Source organism: Canis aureus, chromosome 3 (assembly GCF_053574225.1).
Source record: "Canis aureus isolate CA01 chromosome 3, VMU_Caureus_v.1.0, whole genome shotgun sequence".
Classification (NCBI taxonomy): Eukaryota; Metazoa; Chordata; class Mammalia; order Carnivora; family Canidae; genus Canis; species Canis aureus.
The window spans coordinates 28,706,714-28,729,547 of NC_135613.1; the positions used below are offsets into that span (position 1 = coordinate 28,706,714).

The 22,834-nt window shown below is 57.3% G+C and overlaps 2 protein-coding genes and 2 long non-coding RNA genes across 8 annotated transcripts in view; 2 read left to right on the plus strand and 2 right to left on the minus strand.

Annotated features, from left to right (window-relative positions):
• The window catches only part of ESPN (espin), a 30,790-nt gene extending 17,551 nt beyond the window's left edge, over window positions 1-13,239 (minus strand). For 2 of the 5 annotated variants that reach the window (XM_077891413.1, XM_077891412.1), the window contains exons 1-3: window positions 12,773-13,226; window positions 9,292-9,485; window positions 81-267 (exon numbers count right to left, since the gene is read on the minus strand). In XM_077891413.1, the coding sequence (XP_077747539.1) occupies window positions 81-267; window positions 9,292-9,485; window positions 12,773-13,066 (675 nt within the window). In that variant the 5' untranslated portion in view covers window positions 13,067-13,226. Of the gene's footprint in view, window positions 1-80; window positions 268-9,291; window positions 9,486-12,772 lie in introns of all 5 variants that reach the window. The other 3 variants (XM_077891411.1, XM_077891409.1, XM_077891410.1) reach the window with 3 other exon arrangements.
• A 129-nt stretch (window positions 13,240-13,368) lies between these two features.
• Window positions 13,369-15,697, plus strand: LOC144310456 (uncharacterized). The gene is made up of 2 exons (XR_013376173.1): window positions 13,369-14,282; window positions 15,300-15,697. It is a non-coding gene; the product is annotated as an uncharacterized LOC144310456 (long non-coding RNA).
• An 895-nt stretch (window positions 15,698-16,592) lies between these two features.
• LOC144310457 (uncharacterized) lies at window positions 16,593-20,645 on the minus strand. Its single transcript, XR_013376174.1, has 4 exons — window positions 20,473-20,645; window positions 19,810-19,940; window positions 19,585-19,687; window positions 16,593-18,195 (listed from the first exon to the last, which is right to left on the minus strand). It is a non-coding gene; the product is annotated as an uncharacterized LOC144310457 (long non-coding RNA).
• HES2 (hes family bHLH transcription factor 2) lies at window positions 18,597-22,632 on the plus strand. Its single transcript, XM_077891426.1, has 4 exons — window positions 18,597-19,199; window positions 19,285-19,380; window positions 19,652-19,751; window positions 19,828-22,632. Exons 1-4 carry the CDS (start codon window positions 19,155-19,157, stop codon window positions 20,082-20,084), a joined length of 498 nt encoding a protein of 165 aa, XP_077747552.1. The 5' UTR covers window positions 18,597-19,154; the 3' UTR covers window positions 20,085-22,632.
• Window positions 22,633-22,834: the final 202 nt, after the last annotated feature.

Sequence of the window (22,834 nt, forward strand, 5' to 3'; positions counted from 1 at the left end):
GCCAGGCTCCTCCAGGCCCCGCCCCGTCCAGCCGGCCGCTTCGCGAGCACGCCCCGCCCCTCCCCGGGCCCCGAGCTCACCAGCCACACGATGACCGGGCTGTGGCCCATCTGCGCCGCGGCGTGCAGCGGGGTCATGCCGTCGTGGGCGCTCGCGTGCGGGTCCGCGCCGCACTCCTGCACCAGGTACTGCGTCACCTCCAGGTGGCCCTCTTGGCACGCCAGGTACAGGGGCGTGGCACCGTTCTTGGTTTGGGCATTCACTCCCCTGCGGAGACACAGCACCCACCGTGGGCTCTCAGCACCCACCTCCCTCCAAAGCCTTCTTATGCCCCTTCGAGCTCCTTTGGGGAGTTCCGGAGGGCTGGGAGAGTGGGTTGGAGGAGGTCTAGTCGCCGGGTCCCGCTGTCCCTGATTCTCTCTGGACTTAGTCCAATGATAACCTCCCTGTGGGTCTGGGGTGGGGGGGGATTTGGCTTGGCCACCCCCTCCGGCAGCCTCCCTTCTACAGTGCACACCCGACAGACAGTCCCTATCCTCAGTAAATGGCCCACATTTTCACCAAGGTCTACGAGGATGTGGTGATCTGGCCTCTTATCTTTCAGGCCCTGACCCACCGTCACTGTGAGTCCTCAAACCTGTCTTACCTGTATGGCTTTGATTAGGTCCCTCCTCTATCTGGAATGCCCTTCCTTCCTCCTCCCTAAGACTCAGTCCAGATCCCTCTTCCATGAGGCCTGCCCTGATTTCCCTGGGCAGAGCAGGCCTTTCCTGCCTCTGTGCCCCATATGGCCCTAGGCTCACTCCATGGACTGTTTGTCATACTCCATGGAACATAACTAATTCTGGCTTCTGCCTCCCCCCAGGAGACTAAATTCCCAGAAGGTGGAGTAGTAGGGTTGCCAGATAAAACACAAGATACCCAGTTAATTCTGAATTTCAGAGAAACGGGAAGTCATTTTCTAATAAAGTATATCCCAAACAAAGCATGGGACATATTTATACTAAAATATTATTTGCGGTTTATCTAAGTTAAAATTCATTTGGATATCCTGTCGGTACTCTGACAACTCTACAGGCGGCCACCATTCACCAGCGCTTCTGGTGTGCTGGGATATGCATGGGCAGTTTCTCATTGGATGCACTAACTCAGGTCCTGTTGTCATTCCCATTTTGCAGAGGGGCAAGTGAGGCTGTGACTTACTAAGGGTCACACAACTGGTAAATGGCACTTGAGTGTATGGTTGTGATGCAGAGCCTGGTGCATGTAGTAGGCACACAGGGAGTGAAGACAGGGAATGGAGGGAGGGTCAGTTCCTGTCTTCACTCCTGAGGCTTTCCTGAGGTCCAGCTCGCAGCTGCCTTGGCCCCTCATCTCTGTTCCCCATAAGAGGAGTCCTACCTGGGGAGCTGGGAATCAACCCCATGAGGTGGAGTGCTGCTGGGAAGCAGGGATGTTGGCAGGGTCACTGACTGAGCCTTGGTTTTTCTGACTTGGTAATGGGTGTGGACACTCCAGGGCGCAGTTATCATAGTTGGACACTAGGTGGAGCCATAATCTAGGCCCAGACACAAGAGCTGCCCACCGCGGTCCACAGTGTGGCTCAGAAGCTCTGGGGTGAGGCTGAGTCCCACTGTGCTGGATCAGCCCTCTGTGCCCCAGTAAGAACACTTCGTCACCTGACTAAATGTCTGACCATCCTTCTGTCTCCTGATCTGGTCTCTTCCCCTTGGACCCTCCCAGCTGACTTCTCCCTGTCCCTAAAACCCAGGTTCCTGTGCACTTCCCTGACCCTGGGCCCTCAGGCCATCTGCAGCCCTCACCAGCCACCTCCCTGCTCTCTCCTTACTCCTGACATGGGTGTCCCCACCCCAGACACTATTGTCCTGGGCCTGATGCCAACCATGGCACATCACGCATTTGGGGTGGAGCAGGGACGATGCCTGGCCGCCCTCTGTCTCCCCACCTATGTGGGGGCAATGGTGCTTAAGAGCCAACATGGCACCCAGTGATAGAGGATCACCCACACGCCTCTTCCCAGGAACCCTCTGGCTTGCAGCCACCAGCCTCCATACCCCACTGCCACCATCGCCCCCCCTCCCCACGCATTCACATTCACATTCACATACTGATGTGACAGTAACAGCCTGTTTAATATTTCATGACCAACACTCAGTGGCCTGAATTATTCACCTTGTAACCAAGGCACAGTGAGTGCTGGGGTCCTGGGGATCAGAGGCTGAGGGTGCCACCACCCAGGACCCACTGAGGTCTCTCTGGGGAGGCCTAAGGCAACATGCAGAACTTGGGGCACCAGTTCTGCCAGGATCCCTGCCCTCGAGCACCCCCTGCTTGGAAGGTATCCATGGTTCAGGGGTGTCCAGCCAGCCTGGGAAGGTCTGAGAAGGTCTGAGAAGCTGGCACAGAGCAGGACCTGAGCAGGAGGGGGCAGTCATGGCCACTGCCAGGCCAGCGGCTGCCACCCTTATCTGGAGACCCTGGGACAGAGGAAGCTTCCATAAATGCTCCAGCTTATCACCGTTCAGTCCCTGCAGCCCTGAATTTATAGCCTCCAACTTGGGAGGCCCTGGCATACCGGGGCAGACAGGCTGAGGGGCAAGGGAGAGAAATGGGGTCCTGGCCTTGGTACCCTCTTCCACTTTGGCCTGGAGGCAAGAGGGTCAGGGGCCCCCAGGTGCTCACTGGGGAAAATTATAAAACTATGGATGAGCACATGGAACAAAAATCAATTGATTCAGGTGGAGAGAGAGATAAAGTTATGATAGTAGTAATAATAACTGATAACAGTGGTAGCAGGTACGGTTCATCGAAGGACTGATATGTTTCAGGCACTGTGCTAAGCTTATACACGTGCTCTCTCACCTGGTCCTTGCAGGGACCAGATGGGGTAGGTGCTGGCATTATTCCCCTTTTCAGACAAGGAGACTGCGCACAGAAGTCTAAGATCGCTTGATGAGAGAGAGGCAGAGAAGGACCTGAGGTATGAGCCCTGCCAAGCTGTGTCACTGTCTTCCCTCTTGTCTCGGTTCTCAAAGCCACCCATGGAGTGGGGGTGGTAATTGTCCACGAGATGTGCTTGGAGAGCCCTCAGCATGGGCCTGTCACCTGGCACAAACCTGGGATCATTGTTATATTTGGGGATCCCTACCCACTGAGCCTCTGTAGGAGCACTGCTGGTTTGGGGTGTCCGGGCCCAGCCAAGCACAGGTCAGGCCAGGCATTGTTTCTGCTCTGGAGAGTCACCCAGAGGAGAGGGGCAGGGTCTCAGGGTATTTCTGGCCTCAGAATCCCACTGGTGCCTGCCCATCAAGTTCTAGCCAAAGTGACACGAAGGGTGACCATTCCAGTCCTGGCCCCTGACCTTGGCCCTGGCCACTACCCCACCACCCTGACTCTATAGCTCACTAGGCAGGGCCCTAGTGAGTCCTTAACCTCCTGAGCCTCAGTTTCCATATATGGCAAATGGGCATCATAATTGTCCAGCATCTTCTTGCCTCTTATAACAGAAGAGGAAGCTTTGGAAGGTTGAACATTTCCTTGGAGGGCAGGCTACCCTGCTACCTGGTGCTGCAGCCCATACTGACCAGCCAACCCCCTTGCCAACCCACTGGGTCTCAACTGTCACTCCCTATGACCAACCCCAGAGGTTTCAAATTCTCATCTGACTTGGCCTTTCCCACTTGCCTGAACACCTGCTCCTCTTGACTTCCTGGACCAGCCACTGACTCACCACCCGAGCCTCCTAACCCTTCTTTGCGAGGTCCTGGCCTCCACCTGACCTCCAAAGGTGGAGATGCCCCAGAGCCTCCTTTCTGAACACACTCTCCCTGCTGGTGGGGTCATCTACGTCCCAGAGTCAAAGGCCACCTACACCTGGTGCCCTTCCTCTCTCCTGCTTGGACCTGGAGTCTATATCTGGTCCTCACCTCCACCCCCTGCCCATATGTGTGATGCCCAGGCCTCTGGAACTTTATGTGCCAAGAGCAGATCTCTCCCCAACTTGCCAACTCCATTTTAGTAAAGGACATCAAACTACCTTCCCTGGGGGTAGCCTAAGCTCTAAGAGTCTTTTATGACCCTTAACCCTTAACCTCTTATAGGTCTGCAACACTCTAGCATAAATCATATGTTCTTTCTCTCTGGGAAAAAGGTGACATGAATGAACTTCAAATAGTAAGCAAGTCACCACGTGACGACACAAAGCAAACATGGAATGCTTGCTGGAAATCTCCGTCCAAGACTGGTGCCAGCTTACTGTAGTTGTTGCTACAAAGAGCAAGGAGTTCCCTTCCCACAAAACTAGACTCAGGTCAAAGAACTGCATTTCCAGTGGCCCTCTCCTTTGGCAATAATTTCTGCTACAAGGAAGGTAAGAAAGGAGGTGATTCCATGAGGATTAGACCTCGTCGTGGAGTAAGTCTGCTCTGGATAAAAGTCATGGATCTTTGGCTGGCTCTACCTGTCTTGACCTCTAATCACATGTCCTGGCTTATTTAAAAAGATTCCAAATCAGGCTTGGCTGAGGGAAGAAATGCAGTCCTTATTTGAGGAAGGTTCTAGAATAGTCAGCTTTACACCCAATCCATCTACAAGCCTGGAATATTTCTAGAAGCTTACCCTTTCCTGAAACTCTCCAAGCCTTCTAGGCCTTCTTTCTGGTCATCTGGGAAGCCAAGCCAAGCTTGATCCCAGCTCAGCGGCTACTTCTGCTGATTCTTCTGGCTGCAATGCTCCCAGGCCAGATTTTTGCTGGGCTGGTCCCTCTTTTTATCCAGGTCTCAGATGAGCTCTTGCCTGTCCTAGGAGGCCTTCCTCCACTCCCTCAATTTAAAGAAAATGCCACTGGTTTCTACCAAACTACCCCATTTTGCTTTATAGCTCTTGTCACTGGAGTGGTCTTGTGTATCTATTTCATTCTTTCCAGGGACCCATGTCACAAGGCTGCCACAAGCCAGAGCAGAGCCGTGCAAAGAGCAGACCCCTGCCATCCTGGAGCTTGGTTCCACTGAGGCTGCCAGCTGGCAAACCAACACACACACACACAAACACACACACAAATAAGCAGGAACTTCTCTGAACACGGCACATGCTCTGGACCTGTCCCCTTGTTTGCCCTGGGAGCCTCTCTGAAAGTTGGCCCCAAGCAGCTGGGAGGGCTCACCATGTCCCGAACATGAACACCAGTGGCATGCCCAGTTGCTGGTTGTTGAGTGAGTAGCTGTGGAGATGAGTGAGACGGGCAGCTAGGCCAGGAGCTCTGTGCTATCTCCTCACACAATGGCCTCAGCTGGCCTGTTTGCCAGATGGGCCCAGGGAGGCCCAGGGGGGAGTTCCATCTGAGATCACCTGCATTGAGCCTGCATGCAGGACGAGCCCCAAGGATTCCAGACTCAACAAATACTTACTGTGTGTCAGGCACTTGGCCTACAGGATGGGGAAGAGGAAGTCTCCTCTCATTAGTTGGGAAGATATGATAAGAGAATGCCCCCAGGAGGCACAGAATGTAACACCAGGTGATGATAAGGATGCCAGGGAAAAAGAAAGCAGGGTGAGGGAGAACTGGAGGGTGTGTGTGCTTCTCAGCAAGTTACAGTCTGAAGGAGGCTCCATGGAGCAAAGCCTCAAGGGAAGAGAGAGTAGCTGAAGAGCTCTTGGCGGCAGAGTTCCAGGCAGTAGGAAGAGTCAGAGGGAGGTTGGAGGCACCAGCCTGTGGGAGGAGACTCAGCAGGTGAAAGGAGTGGGGGTGCGGAAGCAGTGCAGGTGAGGCGTGGGGAGGAGGGCCCCTGGGCCATTATGAGCAAATGGCTTTCCTTCTTGAGGAGCAGGGAGCCGATGGCCAGTCCAGGGGTCTGACTTGCCTTCTCTAAGGTGGGCAGAGCTGGACAGGAAGAGGCAAGGGCTAGGGCGCAGAGACCTGAGAGATGAGGGTCCGGACAAGGAGTGGGATGCAGGCCAGGAGATGGGGTATGGCCTGATCAGGGCCACACAGACTCAGTGGGACCTCGGCTGCTCCATCAGCCTCTCCGAGACACAGTTTCTCTGTCAGCACCATGCTGCAGGAACATCTGTTTGGCTCACTGATGTATCTCTGGCACTTAGAATATTGCCTGGCACAGAGTAGATGCTCCATAAAGATTAGTTGAATAAATCAGTCTGTAAACTGGGCTGCTTATAGAGCTCCTGCCCAGGGTGGTTGTAAAGCTTAGATTACTTTGTGGTGCTAGGTACTCCGTCAGCACTCAGCAGGCAGGAGCTCATCCGAGTTCATCCTGACGCCTGGCCAGGGCATCTTCCAATCTCTGTCCTGGGCAGGGTAGGCCTCAGGCATAGGAAATACTTACAGAGAGGTGCAGTTGGTACAAATCTTTGGGCAGATGGATTTTCCAGTTTGCTATGACAGGCAGAGCACAGCCCCCCCTCCCCCACCATCCTCCATAGCCTCAAAGCTCAAGTCTGGGCTGAGCCTGGGGATGCCCTCCAGCTGCACAGACCCCAGGTGAGCACATGGTAGAGGCCAAGCAGGCATGAGGTAGTTCCTGGGCCCCAGCACCTGCTGAAACTACCTGTCCCTTGCTCGACATCCAGATACCTGGCTCCCTTCCACCAACTACTAGTGCTCCTGGCCTGGAGGGTCAGCCCCTTCACTCCATCTCCCTGAGACCCAAGGCCTGAAACAGCCCTGACCCAGTTCCTGCCACCCTCAGGGCTGCCAGCTTAGGGACCCTCCTGCAGGGAGGATCCCCATGGAGCAAGAGCCCCAGAGGTCATTGTGGCAGTTCCTCTACCTCTGGAAAGATTTGCCCAATGGACTGGGATAGACTGGACAAGGGGTAGGTGGGTACACAGTGTTCCTGCAATCTTAAGCCTTTTCTAACACCCAGGGTACAGCCTGTCATTATTAGCAACACCCCATCTTTGGAGGTGGTCCAGCCTTCCTGCTCCTCTGCAGCCTGTCATTGCCACGGCCCACTGCTGCCCACAGCCTCCCCAGGTGGGATCGAGTTTCTCACTGCTGGGTCTGGGAGCCCTTCCTCCCTTACCCACCGGCAGGGAGAGCTGAGCTCTTGTGAATAATTCACTGAGCTTCACAACGGGCCCAGGAGGCTCACGAGAATGAAAGCCTGGAGCCACGGCCTCCACAGCCAGGCTGCCTGGGCCTCTGGACTGAGCCCTGTGGTCTCGGGAAGCCTGAGCCTCTGCCCTCTCCATGCCCAGGCTTTGGGACCCCAGCCTGGGAGAGCAGGAGTCTCTACCCCCAAGAGAGGAGGCTATGTGGGCATTGGCCTCCGACAACCAGCAGGCCAGGCCCCACTCCAATTCCCAGCCACCCCCTCCTGCCTTGGCCGAGCCTGGCAACCACACAAAAGCACCTTCTTATCAGCCAGCTCACACACTGCCACGGGAATGGGCCCAAGTCTTCTGACCACCTCCGTGAGATTCATAGAGGCCTCTGAAGGGCTGACGGTTCATCAGCCCAGGCCATCTGGCCTCAGAGTTAGCACCAGGGCCCAATCACAGCCAGCATCTGGCATGGCCTGGGAGGGGTCAGGGTTCCCAAGGCCCTGACTGAGCTCAAGAGGGTGTTCCACGGCACAGCCAGTCTGCCTCAGGCTGGGATCCCAACCCTTGGAGGGCTCTAGCTCATCCATGGCCCCAGGTTTTTTGATAAGTTGGGGTTCAGGGGCAGCCTGGGTGGGAACCTCAGGCAGGTTCCTACCAGCACTTCCATGGGTGGGCTTGGAGCCCTCTTGCAGTTCATACCATTTGGCTAAGTTGGCATCGCCATTAGCCTGGCTTTGGGGGGGCCTATAATGTGTGATGGGGGAGTCTGATGGGCGCAGAAAGGTGACCACAGTTCATTCTTCCCCTCTTAGGACCTCAATGTACTCTGTGTTAAGTGAGGGGGTGGGACAGGAGCAAGAGAATCACCACAGTGGAGCAGCAGGCATATCACAGGTGCCACCCCCTGCCCTCAGCCTGGAGAGTCCAAGTCAGGAATTTGGGATCAAGCTCCAGAGGTGCTGATGGTGCCAGAATGGGAGCCTGCACTCAAGAGCCTCAGGGCCCTCCTACTCTAAATCCCAGACTTAGACATGACCCAAACCCTAGCTTGTCCAGCAGCAGAGAATTCATGCCAAAGTGCTGCCAAGTGGCCTCTGGCAGGTCTGGCTATGAGAGGAACCTCTGGCCCATGAGGCACACCTGCTAAGCTTCTGCTGACCAAACCAGGAAACTCCCTGCTCAGCAAGATGACTGCAGGCTGGCCTGGGGGGTGGTCTTCGGACTGCCCTCCATCACCCCAGTGTGCCTGGGCCCGAGTGCCACCCTGCAGGGTGCACCCACTCTGCCACAAGGCCACGGGGTCAGGCTGGCCTCTTGCTTCCTGGTAGCCAGGATCCTACCTCGGGTGTGGAGCCAATGGTGAGTACTGACCTCCTACCTCATGGCTGCTCTCCTCCTAAGGCTCGGTCCTCTGTCACCACTTAGTGTCCCAGGCACTTAGATGACAAAGGTCACTGGTCAGAGCCCCCATCTGCCAGTCCCCGGGGCCACTCTTGTCCTACTCCCTCAGATCCCCCCCACAGGACTTCCCTGCTCTGCACTGAGCCCCGATCTTCCCCAAACTCCCACCCCACCCTGGGGAGCTCCCAGCCCACTGCTCAGCTTTCTCAGACCTGCCACTCAGGCTGAGGATCCTGGGAGGTTTGGGGGCCCACTTCCCCTGCTAATGGGAATGGGCTGAGGGGCCACAAATGACAAGGAGCAATAAATGACAAGATGCTCTCTGGATGGCCTCATTAGGGGGCGGTGGGGATCTGGGCAGATAGTCCTCTCTTTTCACTGCTCCTCCTCCTTCTTGACTAGAGGTCGAGGAAATTTTCCCGTATCTCCACTCCTATCCCCCATTTAGAAGAGTCCTACAAACCAGCACAGGCAAGAGCTCAAGAGAGCCACTTACTGCAGACTGGTAGGTCTCCTGGAGGGGAGCAGGTGATCTTGGCCTGCATGCCCAGCCTTCTGGGTGCAGTCATGGGCTGTGGGAGCATCTGCTTGCAAAGCTCTGGGGCGAGTGGCTGTGAGCAGCGTTCCAGGAAGGGAAAAATTTCAACTTGGGTAGGAGGTGCCTCTGGCCTGGCCCTCTGGGCCTCTGGCCCTTGGGATGGCCTAGAAGCAGTATTTCCCATGGAATGCTGGAGGGGCAGATTTCAGGCATTCCCCAGAGCCCTGGCCCCCACCACCCAAAAGACAAGTGAAGAAGGGTGTCCTTACTCAGGATGGTGCCCCATGAGAAGCCTCAGGGAGGGGAAGTCTCCTTTGGCGGCGGCATAGTGGATAGGCAGGGCGCCTGTGTCTGTGGCCACGGTGGGATCCCCACCACCATGACGCAGTAGCCAGTCCACCACCTCAGGGTGGCCAAAGCGGGCAGCCAGATGTAGGACTGTGGCACCAGAATTGTCTTTGTCCTGTGGGAGAAGAGCCCATTAGTCCCGAGGCCTTGTCCTGCCCACATCTCTGGCTCAGAGCACTTCTTGCACCCACCAGCCACAGGGATGGTTCTGTCCTTGGGCAACTAATTGGCCCTCTTTGAACTTGGTCCATAAGTGGCACACCTGTGCCATCCACGCTGGGCTTCTTGAGGCCTGCAGGTCATGACTGTGAATTGCTTGCAGATAGTAGGCTTTTAGGACATGGTGCTCTTGGCCTCCCTGCGGGAGCAACTGTCACCCAGATGCTCTGGGAACTCCTGAAGGAGTGAGCAAGGGTGGCTGGGGCTGGAAGAGTGGGCTGTTGTGGCTGTACCAGGCTGGCATCAGGATGGTGTGGGGCACCCCCTGCATCTAACCTTTTTTTTTTTTTTTTGGTGCCGAAACCCGGGAACGAACCATGCACCTAACGTTTGATCCCTCCCCTGGTGTCACATGAAAAGAGGTCTCCAGTTTGGTGTACCTCCAAAAACCCAACATCAGTGCAGAGAACTGCCCCTGCCCCAGCCCACGAGCAGACTCCCTGCTCCTGGCCCAGGGAACAAGCTGTGTTCTTGTTCTGTGGAGGAGGAAGGTTTTGGGTACTGGTGGCAGGGCCCGGAGAGTTAGCCAATGGTAGGAGGTGTGGGCTAGAGGCGCCCCTGGGAGGGCCTTGGGTAGGACCCCCTTCCAGACACTCCAGAGGGGGTAGGTCAATGGTCTAGGCCCAGAAGTACTAAATACATCATCCATGACCATCCAGGTGTGTGGGTCTGTTGCAGGACGGGGTTGGCAAGTGCTGCTTACGTTACCTGGGGAAGGAAGGGGATCAGAGAGAACCCAGAAGTCTGGACTCAAAGGCTGGTGAGTTTGGGTGAGTGGGCACCAGCTGGAGAACAGCACGAGCTCCCAGTGCCAAGCATGTGGGATAATGCAAAGGTGGGCAGGGACACAGGGAAGATGACGGGCAGCAGTGAGAGGTAGGCATATTTTACTAGGATCAGGGAAGGGGAAGTCACTCTGCCCAGAAGACACCCAGTGGGGACAGGTATGGCCAAGGCAGCTTGAGGAAGGTGAATCAGAGGCTCTGGAAAAACAGGTGAGAGGAAAAGAGGGGACAGAGGCCTGGGGCCACTAGTAAGTCATTAGTCAGGCTATGGGGTGGCTGTGGGGCTAGGAAGGAGGTAGGGAGAAGGTGAGCCAGAGCAAGCAGCACACGGACAGCTGAGCACAACACAGACTCTTCTGTGTGCTGGAACACCCTGGAAGGAGCTGAAGACTGGTTCAGTCTATGCGGCCAAGTCTGGACCTCAGGGGGTGGGCAATAAGGAGAGGACCCAGGCTCTGGCCTGTCCCCAAGGCTCCAACAGCTGTGAAGGCCACAGGAGCCTCACGTGCTGTGGCCCGCCCCGTAAAGCTGCTTATCTCTCTGGGCTGAGCAGCACTGGGGATCGAGGTCATCCTCCCCACACACACACTTCCGCCCCCAGCACCCAAGCTTGCTGGGGCTCAAGGGAGGGAGACTTGATAAGCTGGGCACAAGGCCACTTGTTCCTCCACCTCCTCTGCAGGGGCCAGGGAGGCTTCTGGCCAAGGCTGGACATTGGGATCAGGGAGGCATCCACCTCCCAAGAGTGGGCATGGACCGTGTGCCAGGAAGTCCTGATAAGAGAGCCAGCCAGGAGATAAGGGGTCCAGCCATCTCCCAGGAAGGGTAGGAAAGATGGACCTTGCCATCCTGAGGGTGAAGTGGGGGGATAGGATCTGGTCATCTTTAGGGCACGACCAACCAGCACAGAGTCACCCCTGTCTCCTCTTCAGTTAGCACAGTGGTCTTGCTAAATGGAAAATCAGTTCTGGTTCCTTCCTCCAATGGCTTTTCCTCACAACTAGGATATCATCCAAATTCCTAACCCCAGATTCTGGTGGCTTCTCCCACCCTCCCCCCACTCCACACATGCTTTCTTCCTTGCTGATCCTGCAACAGAACAAGAATGTGTATGCCTCAGGGCTTTGCACGTCTCGTTCCTTCTGCTTAGAACTCTCTGATCAGCACCTGGCCACCTCCTTCTCATCATCCAGGACTCCCCACAGAGGTCACTCACTCCTAGCCACCTCACCCAACTAAACTGCTAAGCCACCCGGGCTGCCCTATTAGTTGTTTGTTAATGCAGATATTAAAAGTTTATTTAAAGATCAAATGAAAATGTTTTAAATGAGTAAACAGAGTCTCAGCACAGAAATGAAAATTACAGAAAATCAAAAGGAAATTCTAGGACTGCAAAGTATAATAATTGAAATGAAAAATACATTGGGTGGGGGGTTTTTTGTTATTGTTTTTTAAAAATTTTATTTATTTATTCATGAGAGACACAAAGAGAGAGAGAGAGGCAGAGACACAGGCAGAGGGAGAAGCAGGCTCCATGCAGGCAACTAGCTCCCTGACACCCCCACATGGCCCAGCAAGACCTGATGGTTCCCCGGGTTTGCTGTCCATTGCCCCCACGGACTGGCAGCTACAGGAGGTCAGAAGCACCTGAATGAATCCCTAGGCTTAGTACTCCTACTGGACGCTCTATTGCCAGCAGGAGTGAGCAGGAGAGCTACACATCAGGGCCTGAGCTGCTCCCACCTCCAGCTCAGGAGGGATCAGGTTTATGTCAGCCTGGGGGCCATTGAACAAGACCAGGTGGGGTCTCAGGGCAGGAAGACTCAGGCTGTGCTGAAGAAGCAACTTGCAACTGGCAGGCAGGTGTCTCAAGGTCAGCTAAGGTCCCGGGGAGGCCCCACTTACTATGCCCATCACTCCTGCCCCATGTCCTGGCCTTGGGGACACCTGCATCTGCGCCTGGGGTAGACTGTAGGGCTTTGTCCACCCCTCTTGCAGACCTGATCCCAGAAGACCTGGGCTTCTGATTCTGTGGCTGCCCATTCTCCAGGACTTCCCTGGATCAGTGTTCCGTCCTGTCCCCACCCCCACCACACACACTCTCCACTCCAGTCCCTGCTTAAATACCAGCCCAGGTAAACCCAACTCCCTCTGGCTCCCCATTACCCGGTGCTCTTCTAGGCAGTGGTCCTGGCTTGCCAGGGCGTCTTCCCTGGGTGCATTAGACTTGGGGAGCCCAACCCCCCCCAACCCGCTGTTAGGAGCTCAAAATCCAGCTCAGTCGGGAGGTGCCCCATCTCACTGCCCACCCCTTTGAGTCACGGGGGCCCTGGGCCAGAGCTACCCCCACCCCCCGGGGAGGAAGCCGCAGGGCGCCCCGTGAGCGGCGCAGACCCACCTGCACTCCGCAGCCGCCCTGCAAGAGCAACCACTGCAGGCAGGCGAGGTGGCCGGTGGCGGCGGCGTCGTGGGCCGGCGTGGCGCCGTTGCGCGCGCGGGCCGCAGCGGGCAGGGCGGCCTCCTCCACCAGGAAGCGCAGGCAGTGCAGCTTGCCGGCGCGGGCAGCGTGGTGCACCGGCAGCGCGTCCAGCGGGTCGCGCAGCGAGGGCTTTAGCAGGCCGGCGGCGTGCAGGGACTTCAGCACGTCCAGCTCACCCTGCCGCGCCGCCTGCAGCGCCCGCTCCAGGGCCATGGTGCCGCCCGCGGCGCCGCCGCCCGCTCAGCGCGTTCCCCCAGGCGCCATGCACCTGTCCTCGGGCGGCGGGAGAGCCCGCGGCGCGGCCGTCGGGGCCCTGCGCTCCGGGAGGCGGAGCGGCTGCCTGCCCGGTCCCTGCCCCGCGCCGCCTCGCCCGCTCCGCTCCGCCTCCGCCGCGCTCTGGGGCTGGGGGGGCGCCCTGGCGCAAGCCGGGCTTAAGCCTGGGGCCCGCCCCCCGCCCCCCGCCCCGCCCCGGCCCCGCCCCCGCCCCCGCCGCCCCGCGGCCTGGGTGGCCGCGCGCAGCTCCGGCTACACAGCGGGAGGTGCGCCCAGGGACTCGGCTCCTGATGAGCTCATATAGAGACCCCGGAGGGAGGCCAAACGGTTCGAATCTGAGAGCCTTCCAGGCACTGGCGAGCGGAGCCCTCGAATTAATTCATCGACTCAGTGTCCACTCCATGCTGTTCCAGGCGCAGGGGACACAAGCCAGCAGACAATTATCGCCCTTCCGGAGAGTGACCAGTGTCACCAGAGCTGGAATACGGGGTTAGGAAGGGAGTCGTAGGGGCCACGGGGGGTGGGCGGGGTGGTCAGGGAAAGGTCCTCTGAGGAGGTGTTGTAGGCTGGGCTGTGGGTGGTAAGCGGGCCAGGCTGCAAGGGCAAAGACCCTGGGGCAGGAACAGGCCAAACAAGTCCCTGAGGGGTTCTGGGTCTGTGCCAAAGTGGGCGTAACAGGAGCTGGGCCCTCAGCCTTCTGGGGCTCCTCCAGGCCCCAAGAACTGTCCTCCGAGAAAGAGGAGGAAAGGCAGGAATGCCTGGGCCACTCAGGTTTCTGGGTCCAGAGGCCAGGGGGCTCAGAGATTCCCAGTGCCTCTGTCTAGGGTGGGTGGAATCAACGCGGAGCTTCGGGGCTGACAGATAGAAGGGAAAGCAGGAATGCAAAGGGGGTGGGGGGCAGTGAGGAGATGCACCATACACCAGAGCAGTCACTGGGAGAGCAGGGCCAGGATCCTTCCCTGAGGGCTCACAAAGGTTCCAGGATGGCTGCAGGCCAGGAGGATCCACGGGCGCCAAAACAGCCTACCTTCAGAGCCGGAAGCCATTCGTGGGAGCTGGAGGGAGGCGTGGCCGCTGGACAGAAGGACCAACTGCCAGAAGGCAGGGGCAGCGAAGCTGTGAGAGCACATTCAGTACCACTGGTGAAGTTGAAACGGTCTGTCCTTCCTTTCCTATCTCTTCCCCTCCCCCACCTCCCCAGGGGAGCCCTGTGAGGTGTTGGCCCTGGGCTGTTTCACCCAGCACCAAGCTAGGCCCAGCTCAGGAAGGCCCTAAGCTGTAGAAATGCTAGAGTATGAACCCGTTTCCAGGGACCCTGGGAGTCTTAGTGCGGGCCTCGGGGGCCGCCACTTGGTGGCGCTGTGCACAATTACCTCCAAGGCTGCAAGGTGTCCGACTAAACGAATACACTAAACGGAGCTGCTGTGCCTGCATGGACTGGTGGGTTTCTGCCCACTTCCAAAGGGCCAGAACCGCCTTGCTCCCTCCATGGGACTTAGGACGACTGGGCCTAGGGACCCCTACCCAGTGATTTGTGGACAGGGGTAGGGAGGAATCTTATCCCTGCAGCCTCCATGCTTCAGCTGGCTCTTGATGCCCACTAAAGCTGTCCTTCTAGCACACCCAGTGACAGGTACACTGTAGGGCCTGTAAGTGGTAGGGGTGCTGTGAGAAAGAGCTAAAACCGCTTGTCGTTGGTGCCCTTCAGCTGTGCCTCCTCCGTGACTAAAAATTCTTGCAATTCATGGTCTTTATTCCCAACATGGCTCCCCTGGTTCTGGACACCCTCATGTATCAAATGAGGGCCAGATGGGGTGATGAGCTGCTGCTATGGCTGCAAGGCAGAGGAGATGCCCAAGCCTATCCCACTGTGGATACAGACATCTCCATAGAGGTCACCTGTGAGCAGCATGGAGAAAGTCCACCACGTCAGAACCTCTGCTCAGAAGCTGGGAGGCAGAGAGGGCCAAGCCAGTCATAGGAGGGTCCCTCCCTGGGTGCCTTAGGATTGTCTCTGGTCTCCAGCACCAGGCCCCAGAGAGGCCTCAGTGCTTGGTCACAGGTGAGGCAATGAACTACAGCTGGAAGTTCTCATCCCAGAAGATGCTGTTAAAAGCAGGGCCACCCTGGGAGCCACCGACATGACTTGCAGTTCTCACTGCTGTGATTCTAGGGGAGTTTGTGAGGAGAACCAGCCCAGAACTTCCTTGGTGGAGACGATGAAGCTGATCAAATGCTTGGATTTGCTGTGGGTCCAGGATGGGTTCGGAGGCTGCCTTCTTAACAGCAGGATCTGCTTTGGGTAGATGACAAGATGGAGGTATATTTACCTGTGATGAAGCTGTCCATTCCTCCTTAATTTCAGATGAGTCTTCACTTAATTTCCTTACTTCAGGGACACCTGAGTGGCTCAGTGGTTGAGTGTCTGCCTTTGGCTCAGGTCATGAACTTGGGGTCCTGGAATCGAGTCCTACATCGGATTCCCACAGGGAGCCTGCTTCTTCCTCTGCCTGTATCTCTGCCTCTATGTGTCTCTCATAAATAAATAAATAAAATATTTTTAAAAATTTCCCTACTTCATTACTTGAATTGCATTTGTAGCGTGTCCACCCTGTCTGCTCCTCAATTTCTGTGGTCCATACTTTGTTTAGCACAGAATACAAATGGCCACAGGGAAAGACAATAATTTCACCTTCACTTGCATATTTAATCTCCACAGGGACACTATGAGAGAGGTACAATCACTATCCCCATTTTGCAGCTGGGGAAACTAAAGCACCAGGAGATTTGTTTCTTTCTTTTAAAAAAAATATTTTATTTATTCATGAGAGACACAGAGAGGCAGAGACATAGGCAGAGGGAGAAGCAGGCTCCCCATTGGGTGTCTGATGTGGGATTCAATCCCAGGACCCTAAGATCATGACCTGAGCCAAAGGCAGATGCTCAACTACTGAGCCACCAAGGCATCCCTGTTTCTATTTTTAATGTATCTTGCCTAAGGTGACACAAATGCTTAAAGCACCTCCACTGTCTCCTCCAGATGTCAATTTCCTCCTCACCAGGAGGCCTCCTTTTCTCATCCCCCTGCTGGGCTCAGGCCATTCACCTGCCCCATTCAGATCTCTCCCACCCAAGGGCAGGGACCAGGGTGGAGTGTGTCCCCACTGTACCCTTCCCTAAAGCCTGCACCCCCATGCTCTTCTCACTTGGTGGTCTTACCTGTTTCCCTGGTTATAAACAAACTGCTTCCTCTAGGTAACCAACAAAACCTACAGAATCTGGGGCACCTGGATGGCTCAGGTTGTGATCGCGGGGTCCTGGGATCAAGTCCAGCATCGGGCTCCCCAAAAGGAGCCTGCTTCTCCCTCTGCCTGTGTCTCTGTCTCTCTCTCTGTGTCTCTCATGAATAAATAAAATCTTTATTTTTTTTAGAAATTTATTTATTTATTCATGAGAGACACACAGAGAGAGGCAGAGACATAGATAAAAGGAGAAGCAGGCTCCCCGCAGAGAGTCCGATATGGGACTCCATCCCAGATCCTGGATTCAAGCCCTGAGCCAAAGGCAGATGCTCAACCGCTGAGCCACCCAGGCGTTCCTAAATAAAATCTTTAAAAAACCCAAACAAACCCTACAGAATCCTTTGATTGAAGGGAAAGGTGGAGCCACCTGGTCAAAGTCCTTCACACAATGGGAAAAATGGAGAAGAAATTTAAAATTTGGAGTCAACAGTGGTCCACAGGCATGGAGAGAGATGTTCTAGGAGGAATCTTTGTCCCCAGATCATTCCCCCAGGAGCTAGCATGAGGGCTTCTCAGCAAAGATGCAGACGTTGGTATAGGGTGGTCTTGTGGGCACAGAGCTGAGTCAACTAGTGTGTGTGGTGAGGGGGGACATGTGAGGCATCAGTGATCCACCAAGGAATCTGTAAAGTCCTTTTTGTTCTTTTAAAAAACATTTTATTTATTTATTTATGAAAGACACACAGAGAAACACAGAGACATAGGCAGAGGGAGAAGCAGGCTCCCTGAGGGGAGCCCAATGCAGGGCTCAATCCCAGGATCCAGGGATCATGATCTGAGCTGAGGGCAGATGCTCAACCACTGAGTCACCCAGGTGCCCTGTAAAGTCCTTTTCTGAGCCTTTAAAGAACAATTCATGACCTTGGGGGAGGCTGGCCCATAGGTACTCTGGGCTCAATGATGCCAGGGGGGACAGGGGCTCAGGCATTCCCAGGCCTTACTGGGTCAAATGTGTTGAATGTTTTGTTCTCATAATTAAGACTGTTATGGGAGTTAATGGAGGTGAGGGTAACAGGTGCTTGGCACACAGTATGTGCTCCATAAATGGTGGCCAGTTGGTCCTTTGAGTGACACAGACGGGGATGGGTGGCCTGAGCTCCCGTCACCCCGACTGCTCCGGGCCCCTTCCTGATGGCCATACTGGTTTTATGAGGCCCTGCTGCGGGGCATGGGGTAAGGGGACTTGGAGCGAGCGGCGGGGTGTGGCTCGGAGTACGAGTGAGTCGGGGGACCCACCCAGCACCCTGGACAGCGCCTGCGGTGAGGCCCCGCCCACCGCCCGCCCACTGCTGGGCCTGCAGTCAGCAGCGCCGACGCCCGGCAATCCGTTGCCCTGCCAGCCGGTTGGGGGAGGGCCCCCCGGAGCAGATGGGCGGGGGACGCCCAGCCAGTTTGGTACAGCAACGGCCACGCGGCGCGGAGGCGGGCCCCGCGCACCGCTGGGGCAGAGGCTGGCAGCGGGGAGCCGGCACCCAGGACCGCCCAGCCCCGCTCGTCACGTGAACTCCAACTGTCCACAGCTGGATCCAGTTGAAATGAAAACGAGCCCAGGGCTCCAGGACTGCCTCATCTTCCCTGGGTCTCAGTTTACCCATCTAAAACCGAGCACGGGGGATCCCTGGGTGGTGCAGCGGTTTGGCGCCTGCCTTTGGCCCAGGGCGCGATCCTGGAAACCCGGGGTCGAGTCCCACGTCGGGGTCCCAGTGCATGGAGCCTGCTTCTCCCTCTTCTGTCTATGTCTCTGCCTCTCTCTCTCTCTCTGTATGACTATCATAAAAAAAAAAAAAAAAAGAATTAAAACCGAGCACGGGAGAACCCGATAATTCCTAACTTGGTGAGCCGCTAGAAGGTTCTATGGAGGGCCCTGGTGGCTCAGCGGTTTAGCGCCGCCTTCAGGCCAGGGCGTGATCCTGGAGACCTGGGATCGAGTCCCACGTCGGGCTCCCTGCATGGAGCCTGCTTCTCCCTCTCCCTCTGCCTGTGTCTCTGTCTCTGTCTCTCTCTCTGCCTCTGTGGGTAAATAAAATCTTAATATATATACATATATATATATAGAAGAATATATATGGTTCTATGGAGTTACTAGAACCAGGACAGGCAGTTCAGCGACCAGCCAGTTCCCAGCGGCTAGGGGACACTTTACTCGGGCCTCGGCGTCCTCTCCCAGCTCAGCCTTTCAGTCGCGGAGCAACTCGTGGAGGCAGTCCTTCCCCGTGGTTAGAAACCTACGTGGGGGCTCCCTGAGGCTCGGGGGCTTCCCCGGCCTATGGCGGGGCTCAGGGGAGGCGCTGAGCTCGAAGGGCGGCGCTGGTCGAGGAGGAACTGCAGACTGAGCTCACCGCAGCCAAGGCTTCGATGGCGCCCACACACACCCCTGCAGGTGCTGGGGTGCGCCCTCGGCCCGCGATCCCGCCGCAGATGGGATGCGAAGGCCAAGAGCAGCACCCCGGGGGCCCGGCCGTCCCCCTCCCGCCCCTACCCAGCGAAGGAACAAAGGCTGGAGGTGGGACCCGCAGGCGGCCAGACTCCGTGGGGAGGGACGGGGCGGGGCCGGCAGGGCGACACCGCCTCCTTAAAGCCCGGCCGCTGGCGTGGTGCGCACCCCTCGGGCGCTGGCTCCCAGAGCGCGCCGGCCATCCCCTCGGGCGGGGGGTTGCGCTTCGCGTCCGCGTGGGCACAGGTCTCTCCAGAGCAGGGCCCGCAGCGGTGCCGCTTCCCCGCCGAGCATGGGGGTGCCTCGGAGAGCGGGGGACCCGGCGGAGCTGCGCAAGGTAGGAGCTGGGGACAGAGGGCTGAGCGGCCGGGGCGGGACCGGACTGTGACCCGCGTAACCTCGGCCTCCGCGCCTGTCCGCAGAGCCTGAAGCCACTGCTGGAGAAGCGCCGGCGCGCGCGCATCAACGCGAGCCTGAGGCAGCTCAAGGGGCTCATCCTGCCGCTGCTGGGCAGGGAGGTGGGTGCCGGGGCGCTCGGGGGCCTGGGTGGGACCTCCGGGGCGCAGATCGAGCAAGCCGGGTGGGCTGAGGGGCCCTTGCGCAAGGAGCCGGCGAGGGGGCTGTGCGCGGCGCCCGAGGCCGAGGCCGCGTGGGGCTGGCGCGAGGAGCCGCTCCACCCCGGCCACCGGAGCCCGACACCCAGGCAGGAGAGCGGTGCTCACGGCAGTCGGCTGGAGATCTGTCTCGTTTGTCCCCGTCTCTGCCCGTCTCCCTCGTGGCCGGGCGCAGAGCTCCCATTACTCGAAGCTGGAGAAGGCGGACATCCTGGAAATGACCGTGCGCTTCCTGCGGGAGCTGCCTGCGTCCTACCGCGCGGCCCGCACGCAGGGTGAGTGCCCCGCCCCGCCCCCCACCCCGCCCGACGCCTCGCGCCGCCCTGCGCTCACCCCTCTGTCGGTCCGCAGCGCCCTCGGACGGCTACGGAGAGGGCTACCGCGCCTGCCTGGCACGCCTGGCCCGCGTGCTGCCCGCCTGCCGCGTCCTGGAGCCCGCGGTGAGCGCTCGCCTGCTGGAGCACCTGCGAGGGAGGGCGAGCGGCCCCGCCCCAGACGCTGGGCGCGCTGGGGACCCCTGCGGCCGGCCCATGCCCTCCCCGCCGCCCCCACCTGCCCCCGCGCCGCCGGCGCCTCCCCGCGGCTCCGGCTTCTGGAGGCCCTGGTAGCCCCCAGCCGGTCCCCCGACCCGCTGACTGCAAGACACCCGGAGCGCTGGGAGCGCTGGGCGGACCAAGGAAACTCGTGGTGTCAGCTGCTGTTTCCACCCCGAGGGACCAGCTCAGCACCCACAACCAGGCTGGAACCTGGATGTTTGTGATCTGTGTGGCAGGCTGAAGGCTACGCGGGCTCAGCTCCAGGGAATGAGAGTGGCCCAGCCTCACCTCAATGTGGGTGTGTCTGGGATGGAGAAGGGGGCAGGTGGCTGCAAGGGGAGGAAGAAGCTCCCCTCCTCAGCTGCTGGAAGTGGCTCTAGAGCTGGGCCAGCTGTGTTTGGGCAGCCGGCACACCTGCCCCAGCACCGGCACCAACCCAAAGGCTGGCCCAGGAGCTCACCTGAGCCAGGTGCAGCCATCTGTGCTGACTGGTCACTGCTTCCCAGGCCTTCTAGTGCCTGCCCCCTTACTGGTTCAGCTTGGGAACCTCTGGACCGACAACAGCAATGACCCGAGGGGCTCTGCGGGCTGGGCAGCCATCACCTCCACTCCTGGGCTCTCCTATCCAGTGCTTTCATTTATAGGGACAGGGTGCAGCCAGGGCTCTCTGTTGCTGGGGATGGAGGCATTGTGAGATCGCCTCTGGGAGGACTTTATTTCCCCGAGCATTAAGTGACCACCTGTGTACCACACACCAGTCTAGGGGGGCTTGGGGGTGATGAAGGGGTGGGATCAGAAGGAGGGTGCCCTGTGGCCTCAAGAAATCTTGATGCTTTGGAGGGGTTGCACCCAACAGAGTCAGTGCCAATGTGATGTGAGCAGGGCCTATGTCCCGGAGCAGCAGAAATTCAATTTGCTTGCAGATAACAGCAAGTACAGGAATAGGAAACACCTTTCCTTATTTTCTCTTGCAGACTGCTCCCTGCTCCTTGTCAGGACAGATTCCTGGAAGCCACTTGTTCTTCAGACTGCTTTTCCCTGTGCCTAGAAGCAAGGGGAGTCTGAAGATACTCAGGGAGGGGCCTGTGGACCCCAGTCATAGGTGCCCAGGAGAAGGCAGGAGCACCTGAGGCCTGCTGGTCATGTTTCTGTTTCACAGGGATTCACTGAGCATTCGAGGGAGGTTGGGACTCCCAACCATCCCCAGTCCAACATCCTGAGCAAGGAACCAGGAGCAAGGGACAGCGGAGCTGACAGGATGGGGGTGTTCACTAGGGTACAACTATGTCACAAAAACCCATGGTGTCCTCGGCATTGATGTGGATGGTGAGATGTGGGCAGCTGTGGGCACTGTCAAAGGAATCAATGTTAAGACAGGAGGTGAGCTTCCCAGTGCTCTCTTGGGCCCAGCTGGTTGGATTGGAAGGTCCTGGAGGGCAGGGTTAGGGCTGAGTGTACCTCTGTATCCCCAGGGAACTCAGCATGTGGTGGCTGCTCAATAAATATCATGAGCTAATGAACAGGTGATGTGACTGGATCACAGCTGTACAGAATCCCTTGGCCTCAACTCCTACCCCTAATCCCTAATGTCACTTAGAATATCTGCTCTACCAAAGCCTGTGTACCCCGAGGACAAATGTGGGGGAGAGTGTGGAGAGCAGAGAGAGCATGCTTGCTTGCTTTCCCTGATCCTGAGAATGGAAGCCTACTCTCCTGATCTGCCAGGAGCATGTGGAGCAGGGGCAGGTAACCCAACCCAAGCTCACACCCACCACATAATGTCAAGTTCCCTCGTTGGGTCAAGGACTCTGCGTTGGGCACCCACTGAGCAGGCTTCTTTTCCCTGATAAATAAGAGCTTTCCATACAGATTTGACCTCTATAAGAACTGATCAACCTGAGGCCTCTTTCCTCCTTTGGGTCATTTTTGCCACTTCTTGCTTCTGAGTGCCATCTGGGTCCTCAACCCTGTGACTCTCAATGACTTGACTCAAAGCTATAATACAAGTGGTCAGGGAGGATCAGAGCTTAGGCCAGTGACTCACAGGATCAGGCATTCCAGGGAACATGAACCAGGTGCCTCCCCTCGCCTGGAGCCCTGACAGAGAGCTGAGGCATGCCCAGCTGGGTGAGGTTCCAGGCCCGTGGTGAGAGGCTGGTTTCCCAGCAGGGATGGGCAAGAGCTGCCCAGAAAGTCTGAGCTGGGCCTCCTCTACGGAACACCTGCAGGCACCTCCTCAGGTGTTCCTGAAGGGAGTGCAGGGCAGTGTGGGCTTTTTCTATGGGGGAGGGAGGCTGCTTTACTCAGGGGCATTTTGTGATCTTCAACTTGGCCCATATCGTGCCTGCTGGCCAGCTTTTATGATGCCCTCTCTGCTATGATCCCATGCTTGAATCTAACTATGGTTATCATGCTTGGTTGGAGAAAAGGCTCCTGTGTCTCTCATAAACCAATGGGTGAAATGATCCAATGACCAGAGCACTGAGCTGTCTGGGAAACTCTACATGGCCTCCCCACCCCCGGCGTCAGTTTGTTTAGAGAGGTCAAATCTCCTTTCCATGAGTGAGGATAAAGAGCTGGTTGCCAAGGACGACTCCTTTAATAAACATTTACAAATTGCTATGCTCTGCCTCTGAAGCCCACACTCTGCCAACGAGTCTCTCCCTGGTTTCTCCGTAATAGGATGGGAAGGAACATAGCCTGTGGGGAATGTCTGGAAAAATCTGCAGCTCTGCAGAACCCTCCCCATCATGCCTTGGGATGACTATTCTGGAGACAGTGGTGGGACAGAGGGGGGCTTCCCCAACATGTGCAGCTATCTG

Excerpts from the sequence above, each read along its gene's own strand:
- HES2 (XM_077891426.1), top strand. The coding sequence starts at position 19,155 with ATGGGGGTGCCTCGGAGAGCGGGGGACCCGGCGGAGCTGCGCAAG. Across the intron at positions 19,381-19,651 it reads TGCCGCTGCTGGGCAGGGAG|AGCTCCCATTACTCGAAGCT; the intron begins GTGGGTGCCGGG and ends GGCCGGGCGCAG. Across the intron at positions 19,752-19,827 it reads CCGCGCGGCCCGCACGCAGG|CGCCCTCGGACGGCTACGGA; the intron begins GTGAGTGCCCCG and ends GTCGGTCCGCAG.